Source organism: Petaurus breviceps, unplaced genomic scaffold (assembly GCF_028583685.1).
Source record: "Petaurus breviceps papuanus isolate PSGF00001 unplaced genomic scaffold, PetGlider_PUasm1.0 90977, whole genome shotgun sequence".
Taxonomy (NCBI): Eukaryota; Metazoa; Chordata; class Mammalia; order Diprotodontia; family Petauridae; genus Petaurus; species Petaurus breviceps.
This window is the reverse complement of record NW_027187391.1, coordinates 39,726,644-39,745,342: the sequence shown is the minus strand read 5'-3', so window position 1 is coordinate 39,745,342 and position 18,699 is coordinate 39,726,644. Positions and strand designations below refer to the sequence as shown.

At 36.9% G+C, this 18,699-nt stretch overlaps 1 protein-coding gene across 3 annotated transcripts in view; it reads right to left on the bottom strand.

Moving 5' to 3' along the window:
* Positions 1-10,172: 10,172 nt before the first annotated feature.
* Positions 10,173-18,699, bottom strand: part of LAMA4 (laminin subunit alpha 4) — a 199,246-nt gene continuing 190,719 nt past the window's right edge. For all 3 annotated transcript variants that reach the window (XM_069077020.1, XM_069077018.1, XM_069077019.1), the window contains 3 exons: positions 17,384-17,477; positions 16,190-16,309; positions 10,173-10,647 (listed from right to left, as the gene is read on the bottom strand). In XM_069077020.1, coding sequence (XP_068933121.1) covers positions 10,502-10,647; positions 16,190-16,309; positions 17,384-17,477 — 360 coding nt within the window. In that variant the 3' untranslated portion in view covers positions 10,173-10,501. The remainder of the gene's footprint in view (positions 10,648-16,189; positions 16,310-17,383; positions 17,478-18,699) is intronic.

Sequence of the window (18,699 nt, the reverse complement as noted above, 5' to 3'; positions counted from 1 at the left end):
TTTAATTGACTAAATTGAGAGGGGGAAAAAAAAACTAAAAAAAAAAAACTAAAAACGAAAGAAAAAAGGAACTAATAAGCAAAGCAACACACTTAAAACTAAAAAAGGAGGTAACAGACAATGTGTGTGTGTGTGTAGAAGTGGGGAACAGGGTTTGAAGATAAGGAAAAGAGCCAATAAGAATAGGGTTTCCTTAAAAATAAAGTTAAAATAATTGAAGAGATATAGTACTGTGTTTATAGGAAAAGAAAAAAAAAATCCTGATTTGGAAAAACTCAATATTAGAGAAAAATGAAAGAAAATATAAACTTAACTCATAACATTAAATGTAAAGGATTAAATGACTTAATAAAACAAAAAAGGAGTGACAGATTAGATAAGAAAAGAAAACCTCTTGCTTAAAAGAAACATTTAAAAAGCCATACACATAATAAAAATGAAGGATTGCGAAAAAAATTGCTATGCATCAAACGAATGCAAAATAGGAGTTCTAGCCATGGTATCAGATAAAGCAAACATTCAAAGCATAAAAATGAATAAATAAGGAAATTACATTATGAGGAACCATAGATAACCTAATATTAATATACTTCAAATAACTTTGCATCTACATTCATAAAGGAAACATTTACAGACCTACAAGAAGACATAACACAACAGTGATAAGAAATTTCAATGCTCCTCTTTCAGTTTTGGATAAGTCTAACCGATAAATTAGAAAATAATGAAAGTAAAAAAAATTGCTGGAGAAATGAGAGCTAAAAGACTTATGGTGTCTTCTAAATGAAGCTGCTAAATATATACATATATGAAACATGAAACATTTTACAGAAATTTATTATATATTTAAGCACAGGTAATGCAAACAAATCTAAAAAGGCAAGTAGTATGGACCATAAAGCCATTAAAAATAGTAATCAGTTCAGGGAGCTCAAACAGAAGAGACAGATCCAAATGAAAGATGCTCAACCTCTAATGAATAATTGGTCAAAGAAAATGATAACAAAACAACATACCAAAATTTCTGGGATAGAACTAAAGCAGTACTTGAGAAATAATATATTTAAAAAAAAACTAACAAAAAAATTAACTTAATATGTACCTAAAATTAGAATGCCAACACAAATTTAAAATGATTACAAAGAGAAATGAAAAAAATTACAGAAATAGATTAACTAGAAACTAAAAAGGGGAAGTGAAACTAAAAGTAGATTTCTTTGAAAAGATTTTTAAAAACCTGATAAACCTTTTAAGTAATCTGGAGCAGCAGAACCAATAAAAGGTCAGAGTGAGACATTCTTCCAGCCCAAGAAAAAGGAGATCAGAAAGAGCTGTGACACTAGTGAGGAGTTTGGCCTGGAGCCCACATAGTTGAAAGATCAGAAGTAGGACTAAGAGGTGGTGGACAGAAGCAATAGCAGCTTCAGAAACTCTCTCTTTTTTTTTTTGGAAGGGGGAGGGTAGGGCAATTGGGGTTAATTGACTTGCCCAAGGTTACACGGCTAGTTTTTGTTTTAAATGTCTGAGATCAGATTTGAACTCAGGTCCTTTCAGGAACTCTTTAAGAGCCTGAGATGGTAAGGGGACCTGATCAGAAAGAGATTACAGGGTACCTTTGTGCTAGCAATAAATGTAGGACCAGACACTGTTTGGCAGTTCCATTACCTATACCCACTTCTGGATCACAGTTCAAGGGCAGAGGGGGGGGACACTTTTGGTCAATAGAAGAGCAGTATTGTTTCTGGCCCTAAGGGAGGAGAGGTCCTGGGGAGCGGTATTGATTGTAATCTCAAGGGATCAGAGGTCCTTCATGGGTAAGGACCAAAAAGCAGATCAAGAGAACAGTGACCATACCTCTCCCCAGATCATACCACCTTGGAAACACCAAAAAATTTCAAAACAGCACAACTAGCTCTGAAAGTAGCAGTGTCAAAAAGTCTGAAGCCTCCCCCCACTCCCAGGGATTCACAGAAAAAAACGAGAATTATATGAATTGGCACAGAGCAGAAAAAGCCAATTCAGAACAGTATATATATACACACACACACGTATATATATTGACAATAATGTAAACGAATACAATACTGAAAGGCAACTTAACTCAGATTAAATATACCAACATTGCTTCTGGAGTACAGATGGTGAATCACATTTCCCTCATTGAGGGATGGTCAGAGTTGACAGGAAAGACTGTTATGGATACCAATGTTACACCATTAGCTGTTACCTTAGTTACTTGTTTTTCTTTGTTACAGAGGAGGTCTCTATTGGGGGTATGTTGGGAAATGACTAATGTGTAAAAAAAAAAAAACCCCAAATCTCATGATTTTCTGTATTCATTTTCATTATTTCTTTGATGTCATTGTTTAGTTTGTCATGTCTGATTTTATGTCCCCATTTTGGGGTTTTCTTGGCAAAAATAATGGAGTGATTTGCTAATTCTTAATCCAGATCATGTTATAGTTGAGGAAACTGGGGCAGACAGGGTTAAGTGATTTGCTCAGGGCCACACAGTTAGTGTCTGAATCTGGATTTGCACTCAGGAAGATCAGTCTTCCGGCCTCCAGACCTGGTACTCTAACCACTGTGCCACTTAGCTACCCTGACATCATTTACATAATTACTGCATAGTAATATTAATCTGCATTTTGCTATTCCACAATCGGTGTGTATTTCTTTCCAGTTTTTTTTTTTTTTGCTACTATGAAATATGCTGTTATAGATATTTTAGTGTGATCGAAACCTCCTGGGAAATAGGCCTGAAGTAGTAGGATCTATTATAAACATTTTGGTCACTTTCTTAACATAAATCCAAATTTCTTTCTTCATTGGTTCAACCAACTGGCAGATTCACCAATAGTGTATTAGTCTACCTAACCTTTCCACAACTCTATTTTTAAAAGATACTGAATAATCTAGAAGCTAGGCTGTAAAATCACATTTTAGAAAACATTAAAAAAATTAAATGCATACATTTCCACTTTCCTCCCATTTCCCTATTATGTTGGTTTCATACTGTACAGGCAAGTTTCTAATGCTGGCTTGCCTTCAAGAAGTAGCATAAGCAGTATTGCCAAAATGTATGACTGGCAAAGGAGGTGGATAGGTCAAGTTACAATTTTGAGGGGTAAAACCTGGACACCCAGAATGCTCAAGTAGTCCCCATAAAATATAAAAAGACCTAGAGGAAAACGTTTGGTGCAGGGTCTATGGAAGAACATGGAATGACACAGCATGATAAGAATGGCACAGGAAGAAAAGGCAGAGAAAAGTATTTGTGCCAATAGGACTACCTACACTGGTGAGATTAGATATCCACTGAAGTACTGATGTAAATATCAAATTTTGGCGGATGGAATAAATATGGCATTGATTTCTGACTGAAGGAACAAGGTAATTAGTACAGATCTTTCATTTTTGACTTGTTCTTACTCTTTATACCAAACCTTTGATAATATAAATATTAAGTTAAATGACAGGCGACATTAAATTACTTAGGTAAGTATGGGCAAAACTATTTCATATATATATATATATGTACATATATACACATATATTCATACATATACACATATTCATATATATATACACACTACACATACATACACACCCATATATGTGTATAAACACATACACCACTATATATTTCACAGGGCCTTCCAAACCCCATGTGTATATACATGTGTATGTATATGCATATGTATGGAATGACAATAACACACAGATCTCTGTCTACCCACATATGTCAATTATAGAACATTTGTTTCATCAATCAAGAAATGCAGAAGACACAAAGCACTCACAGGAGACCATAAACAGATACCAAAAACATCTGAAGCACTTACTATATGTAGCATGTAAGCTTTCTTTGAAAGGGAACTGATTTGAGCTTCCAACAGGGAAATCCCCTAACATTCTGGTAAAATCCCCCTTTCTTCTAAGATCTTATACACAACAGCTCTTCCTAGATGTATCAGTTCTACCTTTGTGGCTTGGACTCCCCACAGAAGTAAAAAACACTTTGGGCTGCTGGACAAGCAGTCCTTTTCCATTAGGCCTGTACTATTTGAGTGACTTATGGTAATATTGGGATCAAATATAGACCTATTGCTGCCCCATGATGTAGCTTGGGCCTGTGGGGGTGATCTTTTATTTTTTTCTTTCTAAGAGTCATAGCTACCAAGGAACTCCCGTTCACAATAACGTATGATTACCAGACTCTTGAACCTAGTGTTAGTTATGAGACAACCCACAAGGCTGTCACAGCCTGAGAAATTTCCTTTCTTAGGTTAGAAGGCCAGATTACGGGATCATGCAACCTAGAAAATCAAACCTCCTCAGTCTCTATACAGGAGACTGGGATTCAGGAATATTGTGATGAACTCTCCTCAGGCTAAATGGAAAGTGGACTTGGTATAGCAAGTTTCAAGTACAGCAAGCGTCAAATATCATCTCAGATACTTACTAGCTGTGTGACTGTGGGCGACTCCTTAAAATTCTCTGTGCTTCAGTGTCCTTATCTGTATGATGGAGCAGTTGTGTGGGATTTGATGGACCCTAAGGTCCCTTTCAAATCTAAATCTATGATCTTAGGAAGTGGGAAAACATAGTGACCAATAATAAATATTGGTTGAGTGATACCAGATTCTGCCATGTGCTTTTTCAGGGACTTTTTAAAAAAATTCTTTTTAACCTTTATTGGTTCCCTTTTCCCCCTTCTGTTCTAATTTTCTTTTTGTTTATACTCATTATCTGTCCCTGATCCTTCCTCTCCCTCTAAGTGAGCAAAAAAAAAAAAAAACCCACCAAAACCAACACTCATGACAAAGAAGCATAGTCCAGAATTCCTACATTGGCCATGTCCATTGGCCCTGGCCCAAAAAGTATGACTCATTTTTCATTTTTAAGTTCATCTCCTTTCTTGCAGGTGGTGGTTAGTCGGTCAATCTAGGCATCTACTATGTATCAGCTACTGAGCTATGCCCTGGGGACAGAAAGGCAAAAGAAACAGTATCCTTGAGGAGTGAACAGTCTAAACAGTAAAATAGGAAGGCAAGGAAACATTTATTAAGCCACAAGCAAAGGCAAGAGTGGAGGGAGTGTTGGTGCATGATTTTCTGTTTGCAGATGATTGTGCACTCAGTGCAGCTCTGAACTTGATATGCAACAAAGTATGGATCGATTCTCTGCTGCTTGTGCTAATTTTGGCCCAACAACACCAAGAAAACATAGGTGCTCCGTCAGCCACCACCGTATCATCCCTATGTGGAATGATCAATTAGAGCAAATAAAGTTTTGAATGTTGTGGATAAGTTCACTTACCTTGGTAGTGTGTTTTCCAGGGATGTACACATTGATAATGAAGTTGACTCATGCATTGACAGAGCTAGTTCAGTGTTTGGGAGGCTTCGAAGGAAAGTATGGGTATTAGACTGACTACCCAGCTGAAGGCCTTCAGAGCCTTTGTGCTGACCTCATTGTTGTATGACTCTGACACCTGGACAGTCTACCAGCGCCATGACAGGAAACTGAATGACTTCCATTTGAAATGTCTTAGGAAGATTCTGAAGATCACCTGGCAGGATAAGATGCCAGACACAAAGGTCTTTTCTCAAACTAAATTGCCAAGCATTCAAACTCTGCTTTAGAGAGTGCAACTCTGATGGGCTGGCTGCTTTGTTCAAATGCAAAATATAGACTTGCCAAAAAGGGCATGTGTTCACATGGTGGTCAGAAGAAGCCATACAATGACACTCTCAAAGTCTCTCTTAAGGACTTTGGAATTATTTGTATAACATGGGAGACACTGGCACAGGACTGCTCAGCATGGCGTGCCCACATCAGAGAAAGTGCTGTGCTCTATGAGCAAAGCAGAATTGAAACAGCTCAAAGGAAATGCAGAATGCACAAATTTAGAGAATTCACCCCAAATGTTCACACTGACTATTTGTGCCTGATCTGTGGTTGAGCATTCTGAGCTCATATTGGTCTGGTAAGTCACAGCTGGACACAGTGAAAGTTGATTCTAGCATGGTGATGTCATTTTGATCCTCTTTGAGAACGAAGGACAACAACCAATTATATACTAAAAGAGCTAAGCCTGCCCATATCAGGGAGAGGCTTTCTGGTTACCATGCCCTATCCTGAAGTGACAAGTACTGTGCTAAGCGCTTTACAAATATCTCATTTGATCATCACAGTAGCCCTGAAAACTAGGCAGATAAAGGTTGAGTGATTTGCTCAGGGAAGTTCACGTCACTAGTAAGTGTATCTGTAGTCCTTGGGCATCATTGTTTTGTCATTTCACTGCTCAGAATCCTAAAGTCTTTCAAAGTTTTCCTTTATAATGTTATTGTTTACATTTTGTCATCATTCTGCTCACTTCATTCTGCATCAGTTCAAAGAGATCTAGTCAGTTTCCTTTAAAACCATTTCAAATTGGATCATTCTCCTTATAGGTATTGTTTCTATTTCTTTCTTTTACTGTTACAACCTTGTTTATATAGCTCAATACATACAGAGTTTTCCAATTACGCCTAAAATATGTTATAACTTAGAAATCAGAAGAGTACAGTAGGGGACTCTTCATCATACCCTGCTCCTTGGATGTCAATGCCATTTTTTGGACTTGGAATGTTTACATGTAGGGATACAGAAAGGGGCTTATATCCTAAGAACTCACCTGGGAAGGCACATATGACTCTCCATGTACTTCTGCCCTAAGGCAACCATTAGGATTGCTCCTCTCCCTCATTCCTGAAGAAAGGTGCAAAGTGGGGTGGCTAGGTGGCAAAGTGAATAGAGCACTGGCCCTGGAGTCAGGAGGGCCTGAGTTCAAATATTGCCTCGGACATGTAACACAAAAAACTAGCCTTGTGACCTTGGGCCAGTCACTTAACACCAATTGTCCTACCTTCCCCCTCCAAAAAAATAAAAGCAAAACAAAACAGAACAGTGCAAAGGGAAAGAGGAGGTAAAGAAATGAGAGTTGTCTTGGTGGTTCTCTTATAGGCTGGCATAGAGCTTGACTCCTTCATCAAGAATATACCCTCCTAAGAAGCCCAACAAATCAAATAATCTTGGGACATCTGTAGTCGGTGGAAAACAATCAGGGATGGTCCTTTGTCCTCTTTAGGTGCCAATGAGGTCAATAAACATGTCTATCTTGTCTGTGGAGAGACTTTCTGACCCCAGACAAAGACTCCTCACCCTTTAAGCTCAAATTAATTAGGGGACTTCTTTAATTGACCACCTCACACAGGGAATAACCTGAAGGCACAGTGTATCAAACTTAGTCAACATACAATAGATTAGTTGCTGAATGAATGAACATGCTTTCAGAGCCATTGGTATCTGGATTGACCTGTTGGAGGCATGGGATTTTGCTATGTGTGTATTTGATGTTGTTTGCTCAGAAGAAAGGAGAAAAAAAGGGCATTGCTGGAGGTAGAATTGGGTCCATAGCAGAAATGTTCCTGTGACTATCTTTAGGCATGACATTCTTTTTGATAATTCATTCTTTTCTTAGGAAAATACTTTTTTATAACTAGTATAAATTCAGTTGAAATTAAGAACCATTTTCTTCCCCTCTCTTCTCTATGCAGAATCTTTAGTTACCCTTTCAACTTCCTATTTCAACTCAAATCATTCTTTTCATAGGCATTAACTTTGTTTATATTTCCACATTTTACTGTTATGACCTTTTTATGTAGCTCAATTCATAGTTTTCCCAAGTTATAGCTATAAGGTATTGCAGTAATTTAAAAATCTGCATAATATGGTAGGCATTTGAATAAGAAAAGCTTGTTATCTTTCAAATCAAAAAGACTCATTAACTGCTAAGAATCTGCTATGTTTTCTTCTAAGTGATAATAAATATATGTAGTAAGAACAGTGCTTGCTGTTCTAGAACTTGAGACCTAGTCATGCTTCTGATTCACTGTAACACCATGAGTCAATGTGTGATTTGGGGCAAACTGATTTCTTAGAATCTAGTTTCCCACCTGTGAATTGAAGGGAATGGAACAAAGTGTTGGCAGGGCCCCATCTAGCTATAAAATTCTTTATAGTAGAGTTATTTAGCCAAAATAGCTCTCCTGTTTAAACCATGGCATGATAGGGAGACAATTCTACAACGTTGTTTGGAGCCCACTAAGGAACTCAATTTGTTGTTTTAATAAGGGCTATCCAAGAGTTTACCAACCCTAGCCCCAAAGTAAATGTGGTCAGGGAGTTTCCATGTTACCTCCCTTGTCTCTGATGTATTTTCTTACCTGAAGTGAATGAATTAAATTAAAATTGATATGTAGAATGCTTAGGCCTGAGATAATTCATGTATTTGTTGTTTAGTAGTTTTCCAATTGTGCCTGATTTTTCATGACTCCTTTTGGGATTTTCTTGGCAAAGATATGGGAATAATTTGCCATTACCTTCTCCAGCTCATTTTACAGTTGAGGAAACTGAGGCAAACAAGACAAAGTAATTTGCCCAGGGTCACGCAGGTAGTAAGTATCTGAGGTCAGATCTGGGCCTAGCACTCTATCCACTGTACCATCTCGCTGCCCTTAGGTCTGAGATATAGAGATAAATAAGACGAGAGTTCCTACTCTTAGGTAGTTTATGATCTATAATAGAATAGCATATTCATACATACACATATGTACATGTCTATGTATGTATTCACACACATATACGTCATCCAGACTATTACAATAACTTGTGGTTTTCAATCCTTCATACACACTGCTAATCTAATCATATAATTCAACTTCTCAAGACCTTTCCACTCTCTAATTTCCAAATAAATGCTAAGGTACACGCTCCTTAGATTGGCATTCAAAACCCTCCATTCGAGGTATTTAGGTAGCACAGTGGAAAGAATGCTAGGTCAGGAGAAAGACCTTATTTAAAATCCTGCCTTAGACATTTACTAACTGTTTGACCCTGGTCAAGTTACTTAAGCTTCTGTAAAGCCTCAATTTCCTCAGCTGTAAAAAAGTTCATAATCTCAGATATCTCAGAGGGTCACTGTGAAGATCGAATGAGATAATATTTTTAAGCATAGTGCCTGCAACATTGTAGGTACTCCATAAATATTTGTTGATTTATTGCTTGTTTTATACCTTTATTATTTTTTTAAACTAGGTAAAAACACCATTTCCTGCCTTAATCACTGAATGGGCACTGTTCAGTTAAACTGAGACCTGTTAAAGAATTTAATTTGAAAAGGCCAAGGTCCTCCACTGCATCCTGGGCCATCTCCAGTCATCCTGATCTATATCTGGACATTGGACCCAGATGGCTCCAGAGGAGAAAATGAGGCTGGTGACTTTGCGCCCCCCTCCCTCACTTAAATCCAATTCACTTCCATATCATGATATCACTTCCAAAATATCATTGTCTTCTTTGAGAATGAAGGACAAACAACAGCTAATAAAGAAGTCCAGCAATAATACTTATTCCTGATTAATAAAAAAAATAAATCAATAAATACATATGAAAGGAAACAGAGATTTGTTTTCCTTTGTTCAGTTTATCTAATTGCCTTTTGTTCTTCTCTTGTAAATTGGCTTCAACTCCCACTTTCTTGCAGATTAAAAAAATCACTCGTAATATCTGCTACAAACACAAACACTCCACATTTTTCTGTCAGAACAACAAAATTGCACTAATAAATTTATTGTCTAGATGTATTCTTTTTTTTTTTTTAATATTTTTAAGCAATCAGGGTTAAGTAACTTGCTCAAGGTTACACGGCCAGTTATTTCTGGGTGTGGTGCTGAGTGAGTGTCTGAGTCCGGGATTTGATCTCCAGGTCGTCCCAACACTGGAGCCGGTACTCTTACTCGCGGAGCCACCTGGCCACCCCTAAGCAATTGGGGTTAAGTAACTTGCTCAAGGTTACACGGCCAGGTGTTTCTGGGTGGGTGCTAAGTGTCTGAGCCCGGGATTCGATCCCCAGGTCTTCTCAACACTGGAGCTGGTGCTCTTACTCGCTGTGCTACCTGGCCGCCCTTAGATGTATTCTTTAACGTATATTAGCAAATCTTTTCGAGGTAAACAAAGCTTAGGGCAAAGTTTGGGACTGAATGAAGCTTTTATAACATCTCTCTGAAAACTGACAATTAAATTAATCTATGGATCTGTCAGCACTTTGAAAACATATGCCAGGGCATGTTTGAAACACAATTTTTATTTTATTTTTTACAGACAGGAACAGTATACCTTACCAACATCAAATAAGTGTGTTGTCAGTACACAGAAGCTTAGCCTTCCTTTTGTTTTCAACTGCAAATATTTAAGATTGAAAATAAGAATCCAAGTGAGAAATCCTAAATATAATCCTTCACCAGCTCTAGGAAGGAGCTCATGCCTCATTTAGTCTTGTTCACTACATGGGTACTTCTGTCTAGAAAAAGAGATGATGTTCCTTATTGCTGGTAGGGCTTTTGTTTCTTCAGTGCTCTAAAGAACTTTGTACTTTGGCTGCTGTGCTTTAATATTAGGCTGTTGGACAAGAATTAATGCTCACAGCCCCACTGACCAGTGCTGCTTTACTGAAGCTTACTGGGCGTTCATCAATCACGAAGTTTCGGATGCAGCCAGAGAAGGGTCTACCCGTGGTCAAGCTTGGTGTCAGGAGAGACTCTGCAAGGAACAAGAAAAGGAATTATTTCATCATAAGCCTGTAGGCTTACTGAACTGTGAAAGACATGCGTAATGTTGCAAGCAAGGTCATGGTGATTTATGCATAAAAAAGGAGCTAGTAACTAAATCAGATTAGGCAGAATCTGACTTTAGGCCATTAGAATGCAGCAATAGAAAGACCCTGGTGACCACAATTACCTGTCTTCCCTTTTATGTAGGCAGTTCACATGTGAAACCCCAATTCTTATTTTAAAATTTTTTTTTATTTTTTGCTTTTTTGGCGGGGGGAAGGCAGGGCAATTGGGGTTAAGTGACTTGCCCAAGGTCACGTGACTAGTAAGTGTTAAGCATCTAAGGCCGGATTTGAACTCCAGTCCTCCTGACTTCAAGGCCACTGTTCTATTCACTGTGCCACTTAAGTCACCCCTCAAAACCCCACTTCTTTGGTAAAGTATGTAACAGCCTCATAAAATCCTCACTCAACTACAAAATTCAGATTTAATAAAATTTCTCAATTTAATATATTTTATGAGCAGTTTTTCTCTGAAATATATAACCCATGTTTTCTCTTGATTTCCATGGTCAAGTTCCTGTTTGTGATTCAATTAATTTAGTTGTATCCAAGGTTGAAATGTTATTTGTAGAATACAGTGGCCTTGCATCTCACTCAGAGATCAGTTTATAGAATCATCCTGTATGGCGAAAATCTCACATTATCAAAATTACCCTTTCAGTACAGGAATTTCAAAGAAGTATAGCTGGAAAAGAAGTAGGGTGGGGGTGTGATGGGCTTTACAGCTTGTTAAATTTTCTGTATGAGCACCAATACTTCATGAAGAAGGAATTTATTGCTTTGTCCATTGCCTAGATTTAAGAATATGTTAATAATGCAGATTAAACTTAAAAGTGAGCGTGTATACATTCTTCCCCTTCCCCCCCTTCCTGGTTGTTAAACATTTATCAGCACATCCTTGTATTGCTTTATAAACATTGCTTGAACTCAACCTGAGAGAAGACTTAGAGACTGAAGTCATCACCAGACTTGTAACCTTGTAACTGTAGGCTAATAACTACTACTACACTGCTGCTGAGGATTACTGTGGCTTTGACTACTACTACCACCACCACCACCACCACAACTGGCATATTTATAGTGCTTTAGAGTTTGCAAAATGCTTCACATCCATCTGAGCCTCATGAAACCCTTGGGATGGGAACACTTTTTTTTATGGGGGGGAAGGCGAGGTAATTGGGGTTAAGTGACTTGCCCAAGGTCACACAGCTAGTGTGTCAAGTGTCTGAGGCTGGATTTGAATGCAGGTCCTCCTGACTCCAAGGCCTGTGCTCCATTCACTGTACTACCTAGCTGCCCCAAGGGATGGGAACACACTAACAGAAGTCAGCATGTCTCAGAGAGTGGATGGAACTGAAATGATTGTAATGTAAACAATTGAATGTAAATTTTTCCCCCCACAATACCCAGCTAAACAATTATTGATCTGAAGAGAGAGAAGAACTACAGAATGGAAGAAACAAAAATAAATAAAAACTTAGCCTGTAGGAAAATTAATGATTGAAGGAAAAATTATTTTGAAAGAATTTCATACATAAGTGATTATTTTAGGGGGTAACTACTCTGCTACATGGCTTCATCTTCCTTTTTCTTTTAATAGTATTTTTTCCAATTACATGTAAAGACAATTTTTAACATTCATTTAAAAAAATTTTGAGTTTCATATTTTCTCCTTCCCTTCCCTCCCCTCTCCCTAATATGGTAAGCAATTTAATGTAGTCATATATATTCAATCATGTAAAATATATTTCCATATTAGCCATGTTGTGAAAGAAGAAAAGCCCGAAAGGAAAAAAAAATCACCTTCCTTTTTCAAAAGAAAAAAACAGGTCATAGGCAAGAGTCGAGACACAAGGAAATCATAGAGAATACAGTAGGGGATTTTTAATTGATCAAAATGTTAGAAAAGTCAACTATTAGCTCTCCCACTCTAAGAAAAAAGAATAGATTATCTGTGGGTCTGATGAAGAGGAGACTCACAAATTGACGTGAGAGGTCATAGTAAAAGGTATGTGGGAACTGAGACCTGCAGGGCAAAACAGCAGATTCACATCTACCATCCCAAGTTTATTCTGGAGAACACACCAACAGAATTAGAGGTGAGGAGAAGAGTCAGCATTATTTAAAGTGTTACCTCTTTCCTTCATATTTTTCTTTCTCTTTTTGGTCAAGGGTTAAGTATGAATAATGAGTATATGATATGATTCCATTGTTAGTCTTAGCTGTGAATTTTCATGAGTCTCAGATTTTGTATAGTTAATTTCACTTTCACATCACTCATTTTGAGTGAGTGTTTGTTTGGAGCAGAGACTGATTCTGAGTCTCTCATTGAATTTTGTTAACTTTTCTGTTTTTCTCTTCATATTATCTATTACTTCCAAGTCTTTATGTTTTAGGCAAATTCATAAATGTCATATAAAAAGATCCATATTCAGATGGGTGTGAGCCTATTTTTTTTTCTCAGAGGAAGGGGTTTTGGATGGTAAACAAAGAAAATGAAAAATGTCATTCTTCTTAATTGATTACAGGTATTCAGTGCTATGTCATAGGGGCTTATGTTAAGCTTGTTTTATTATTATCTTAATTAATAATCTTGAAGAGGGCTCATAGATCATGCTTATTAATTGCACAGGCACAATTAAATGAGTTGGGAGCATAGGAACAATGTAAGGCAAAACATTTTTGAGAGATTAGAAACATTCAGAAAATTTAAATTGAACTTAGCAAAGCTTATTCCTTTGTGTGTAGGGAAGTAAACACAGATATGGTTTGGCATTGCTGATAAAAGATGGAAGACACTTAGAAATAAGTAACTCAGAAAGGGGAATAAAAAATGGTCAGGACTACAAATGGAACATCTTCATGCAATTGCTATAGGTGGACTAAAAAAACTGAAGGTGAATAGGCACATAGACCATACTTCACTTACATGTGGGGAAAATCAATTCCTATTTAAAATTGCAATAGAATCATAGGATTCTAGAACAGAAGGGGAACTAAACAAACTTACAGATCAGTTTTGTAATCCACATGGTAGCACATTGGTATGACCTGACAAGAGAGCTGTCTTCCATACCCTTCATCATCAGAAGTATGAAAGCCAGTTGAACAATTAGAGAATACCAATGATGGAGATTAAAGGAAGATGAAAAGAACTCAGCACTCCATTGGCTAATTTGTAAACCAAGTAAGTACATGATTTGGTGAAGGGCAAGTATCATGACTTAAAACATAGAACTGATGACAGTTTTCTACATAACAGCCACTCAGTAAATATTAATTGATTTTATTGGAAAAATAGGGTCTAAAAGACCAGGAGTTTTTAGGGAGACCACTATTTACTTTGTTGTTGTTGTTCAGCCATGCCTGACTCTTTATGACCCCATTTGGGGTTTTCTTGGCAAAGATACTGGAACGGTTCACCATTTCCTTCTCCAGTTCATTTTACAGATGAGGAACTAAGGCAAACAGGGTTAAGTGATTTGCTTGGGATCACACAGCTAGTAAATATCTGAGGCCAGAACTGAACTCAGGTTTTCCTGACTCCAGACCCAATGGATCCACTGGGCCACCTAGCTGCCCCATCTACTATTTACTACTTTTCAGTAAAACTACTTATGAATTTCACCTACAATATTTTCTCCTTAATGTTTTTCTCCCTTCTTTATTTTGGTGACAAGGCCTAGTGGGAATAGAAGAATCTAATGCAGTGGTAGGAGAAATAGAAAAGATTATAAACTTTAGAAAGCATATATGTTTCTTGGCACTGCTGTCTTTGGACTCGGAGCACCAAAGAAAAGTTGTGGAAGGCAGAAAGAGCAGTGTCAGTTTTCTGAATGTGCTAGTCATGTTTCAGAATAGAAGCTTGGCAGCATCAGGATGGAGGTGGAGGTTGGGCAATTTTTTTAAAGAGGTGGGGATAAGAAAAGGGCACATTGGAGGGTGGCTAGATGTCACAGTGAATACAGCACCGGTCCTGGAGTCAGGAGGACCTGAGTTCAAATCCAGCCTCAGACACTTAAAACAAAAAACTAGCCCTCTGACCTTGGGCAAGTCACTTAACGCCAACTGCCCTACCTTCCCCCTTCCAAAAAGAAAAACATTAAAAAAAAGAAGAGGGCACATTTTTATCCCTGTAAGAATCACATTCACTAGCTTCTAAGACACTTATCATCATTGTTTCTGCTGCTTTTTAGGAAGACTCCAAGAAGGCGAAGAAAAATCAGTATTTTTTTAAGTGCCCAGTGTAGAATTCATTAATTGATGATTAGTCCCCTCCCCCTTTTGTGGTTCCCATTTCTTGCTTAAAGTATTTGGGAAAGGTGAGGTGAATACCTTGGCAGGAGATAGTCTGCAATGTTTTTGTAAGGTAGTAAATAAAAAATCTTCACATTTCCCTCATAAAAACAAAACAAATGCCAGGCACAAAGGTTTAGGAATCTTAAGCCTACATCTGCCTTACTAGCCACAACATTTTTACTTCAGGCCCGGAATTTGACTTCTGTAACTGTTTATAAGTATTTGAAATGAAAGTAGGTATAGATAACAAATAAGCTTTGTTTAGTTCATAGGAAAGTTAAAAAAACAACAACCCTTTTTGATCCTTAAAATATTTTCTGAATACCACCCTAAAATATTTTGCAGTCTTCATTGATTATACCAGTTGCCTCACTGATAATGTTTTTAAAGTCACAGCTGACAATCTCTTTTTCTGATTATTTCTACAATGGAATGAGAAGACATATATATGCAGCTGTTGTATCCATTCAGACTTTTGGAGAAGGGAAAATGATACTTCTCTTCCCTTTCTCTAGTCAGTTGAGGGCAGTGACAGCAGATATGGGTATGTATGTTTGGATCCCCAAGATTCCCATGATTCTGGAGCAATTTACATAAGTAGTTCCCTCCTTAACTCTAGTTTTAGTGCCTGGGGAAGTGGAGTGTTAAGGAATTTTGTAATTATATATGGCAATGGTGAATAGTTAGGATAAAATTTTTTATCTTAGGAATGTTAGATTTTCCAGTTCTTTGTTAATTTGTGATCTTAGGTAAGGTCTTACAACTTTGAATGCCTTTTTTTAAAGAGATATTAAATTATTTAGAATGTCCTTTGACATATTTGGGTGAAGGAGGAAAATCAATAATCAAGGGATTTTCAACAATGTAATGACAGTCGTGTGAAATTAGTTTTGGCATTCCCTCAATTGAATCAATAACACCATTGCTTCTGGGGAATGTCAATTGACTGCACAGTAGCTTCATTCACCATCCCAGTGACTTCCCAGGCCAAAATTCTCTTCCATGGCCATCATTCACCTGTAGGGGATGTTTCCTTCGATCAGAATTTAAATTCCTTGAAGGTGGGCACCATTTCATTTTTTTTTACTTCTTGCATTTGTTTCCCCGCTGCCTGACTTACAGTAAGAGCTTAATAAACCTAACCTCAATTCACTCCCTTAAAATTCTTACCTGGAACACCTCCAACAAATACAGGTTCCCTGTGATCAACTGATTTTGGATTGAGGGGACCAACCACATGGTTGACTTCAGAATCTACATCCAGTTGAACCACATTGGAATCTCTAATAACTGAAATGCAATGGAAAAGCTGATTATAAAACATATCCAACAGCATTCACTTTATAGACAAAAGTGGAATTTACTTTGCATGTTATCTGTTATTCAGGATACTTTTCATTCATTTTATCTATCTATCCAGACATCTATTGATCTATACATCTATTGATATAGATATGTATACACACATATACATATACACATACATATAAATATATACTCACACCCAAGAACTCACTGTTCTGTAACTGAGGTTAAGAAAAGTGGAGTTGGGGGTGGACTTGGATTTGAAATCCACTCCTAACTCTTACTAGCTGTGTCATCAAGACAAGTTACTTTATCTCTCTGAATTTCCATTTCCTGGTCTGTAAAATGGAATAATAAACCCATAGTATCTGTGTCTCAGAATTTGTGAGGACCAAATGAAATAATGGGTAAGAGGCAAGGAGGGATATACTTAGAAATGAAGGTGATGGCAAAAAAATAAAGTTTTAAAATGAGATAGTGTGAATAAAGAAGTACTTTGTAATGTAAAGTTATTTAGTAATACTGATGATAATAATGGATATAAAGTTCAATATAAAATCAGCTATTATTATCATCCTCAATATTACTAAATAATTGCTGTTTTCCAGTTATGCGATAAGAAAATAATTTGAAGATTTTTCTCACACGTTTTAGCTTTGAAAAATGTATGCAATTTTTGAAGTCTTGCATATCTTTCTTTTACAGTTCATATTTTCAGCATATATCATTCTTATTCATATGCTGAATTAAATTTTTAACACATTATGGACATGATATTTGACAATATGAGTGAATTCAAAATGCAATAGTTTTGATTATATTAAAAACAGTATCATGCATGTTCCATGACTTAAAGAATGGGGAAATAACCTCTAGAAAATATTTAGAGTCAACATATATCTTTAGCCAAAAGTACAGTCTTTTTTTTTTTTTGCTACCCTCCTTGATGATTTTGATCATATAATCACTCCATCTATAGTATTGCTCATAGTCTACATTCCACATGAGTGCTTATGTCTATTCTTGTCAAGGAAACACAGACTATTCACATCTACTCACTTGTTATTCTGTGCCATCTGCCATCACAGAGACTCTGTTTGGGTGTAACTGAAGTAGAAAAGTCTCTGATCCCATTGTTGACCTTTGTTATGACCTGTAAAAATAATATAAAATCATTTATGCTTTTATTAACAGAAAATTATTTTGTGTTCCACTTTTTCTCTCAGTTATGTTTGGCATTTTCCTTATTGAAACAGAATTCTTAATATATTGTGTAACAGATAAAAGATCCCCATCCAGTTTCAGACAAAAAGATATATTCCGTATTTGTACACTAGGGGACACTCTTTTGCCAGATAAGTCAAGTAGTCTTGATCTATTCAAGTCCCTAAATTTAAAACCAAAATAGTGACAGATTTTGGAAAAAAAGAAAGCATAGGGAGAGAATAGCAAAGACAGACAATGGATAGCATTCTTTTATTGATATTTTACATGACAATAGAAAAAATATACTTGGACTCAGAGAAGTTATTTATATCTCACACATCATTGAAAATGTAGCTTTTTCTTTCTTAGTACTTATATGCAAGACTCTTTGGAATCTGTCGTTGAGTAGTTTCAGTCATATCCAATTCTTTGTAACCCCATATGGGGTTTTCTTGGCAAAGATACTGGAATGTTTGCCATTTCCTTCTCCAGCTCATTTTACAGATGAGGAAACTGAGGCAAGCAGGGTGAAGTGACTCGTATGGGGTCACACAGCTAGTAAGTGTTTGAGATTGGATTTAAACTTAGATCCTCCTGACTCCTGGGCCAGTATTCTATAAACTATGTCACCTAGCATCCGTCTTATGGATCTAATGTAATATTATTTTGCAGTAGAAGTAGTGTTAAATTATAATCGAAAAGTTTCAGATTACAAGTCATTAAGAAGAGGCGTATAGATAAAATCTGGCAGCAGGTGGTATAAAGTCTGATTACATGCTTTTAGGATCATAGTTTGTTTTATGAAAAAGTACATTCATTTTTCCTACTTTGCCAAAATCCCTCACTTTCTTGGGAGTAAGGGGAGCAGGGATGGGAGCATTGTCATATCATTTTGCTATTCTTAAGTAATAAAATCAAATACAACATTTATTGTATAACCATAGAATCTCAAGAGTAAGAAGGGACTTCAGATGCCATGTAATACAAGCTAGACTTGGCCAAATATTACCCCTACAACAAACCATCTATTTTAAATTTTTTTTTTGCTTTTTGGAGGGCAATTGGGGTTAAGTGACTTGTCCAAGGTCATACAACTAGTCAATGTTAAGTGTCTGTGGTCGAATTTGAACTCAGGTCCCCCTTACTCCAGGGCCAGTTCACTGTGCCAC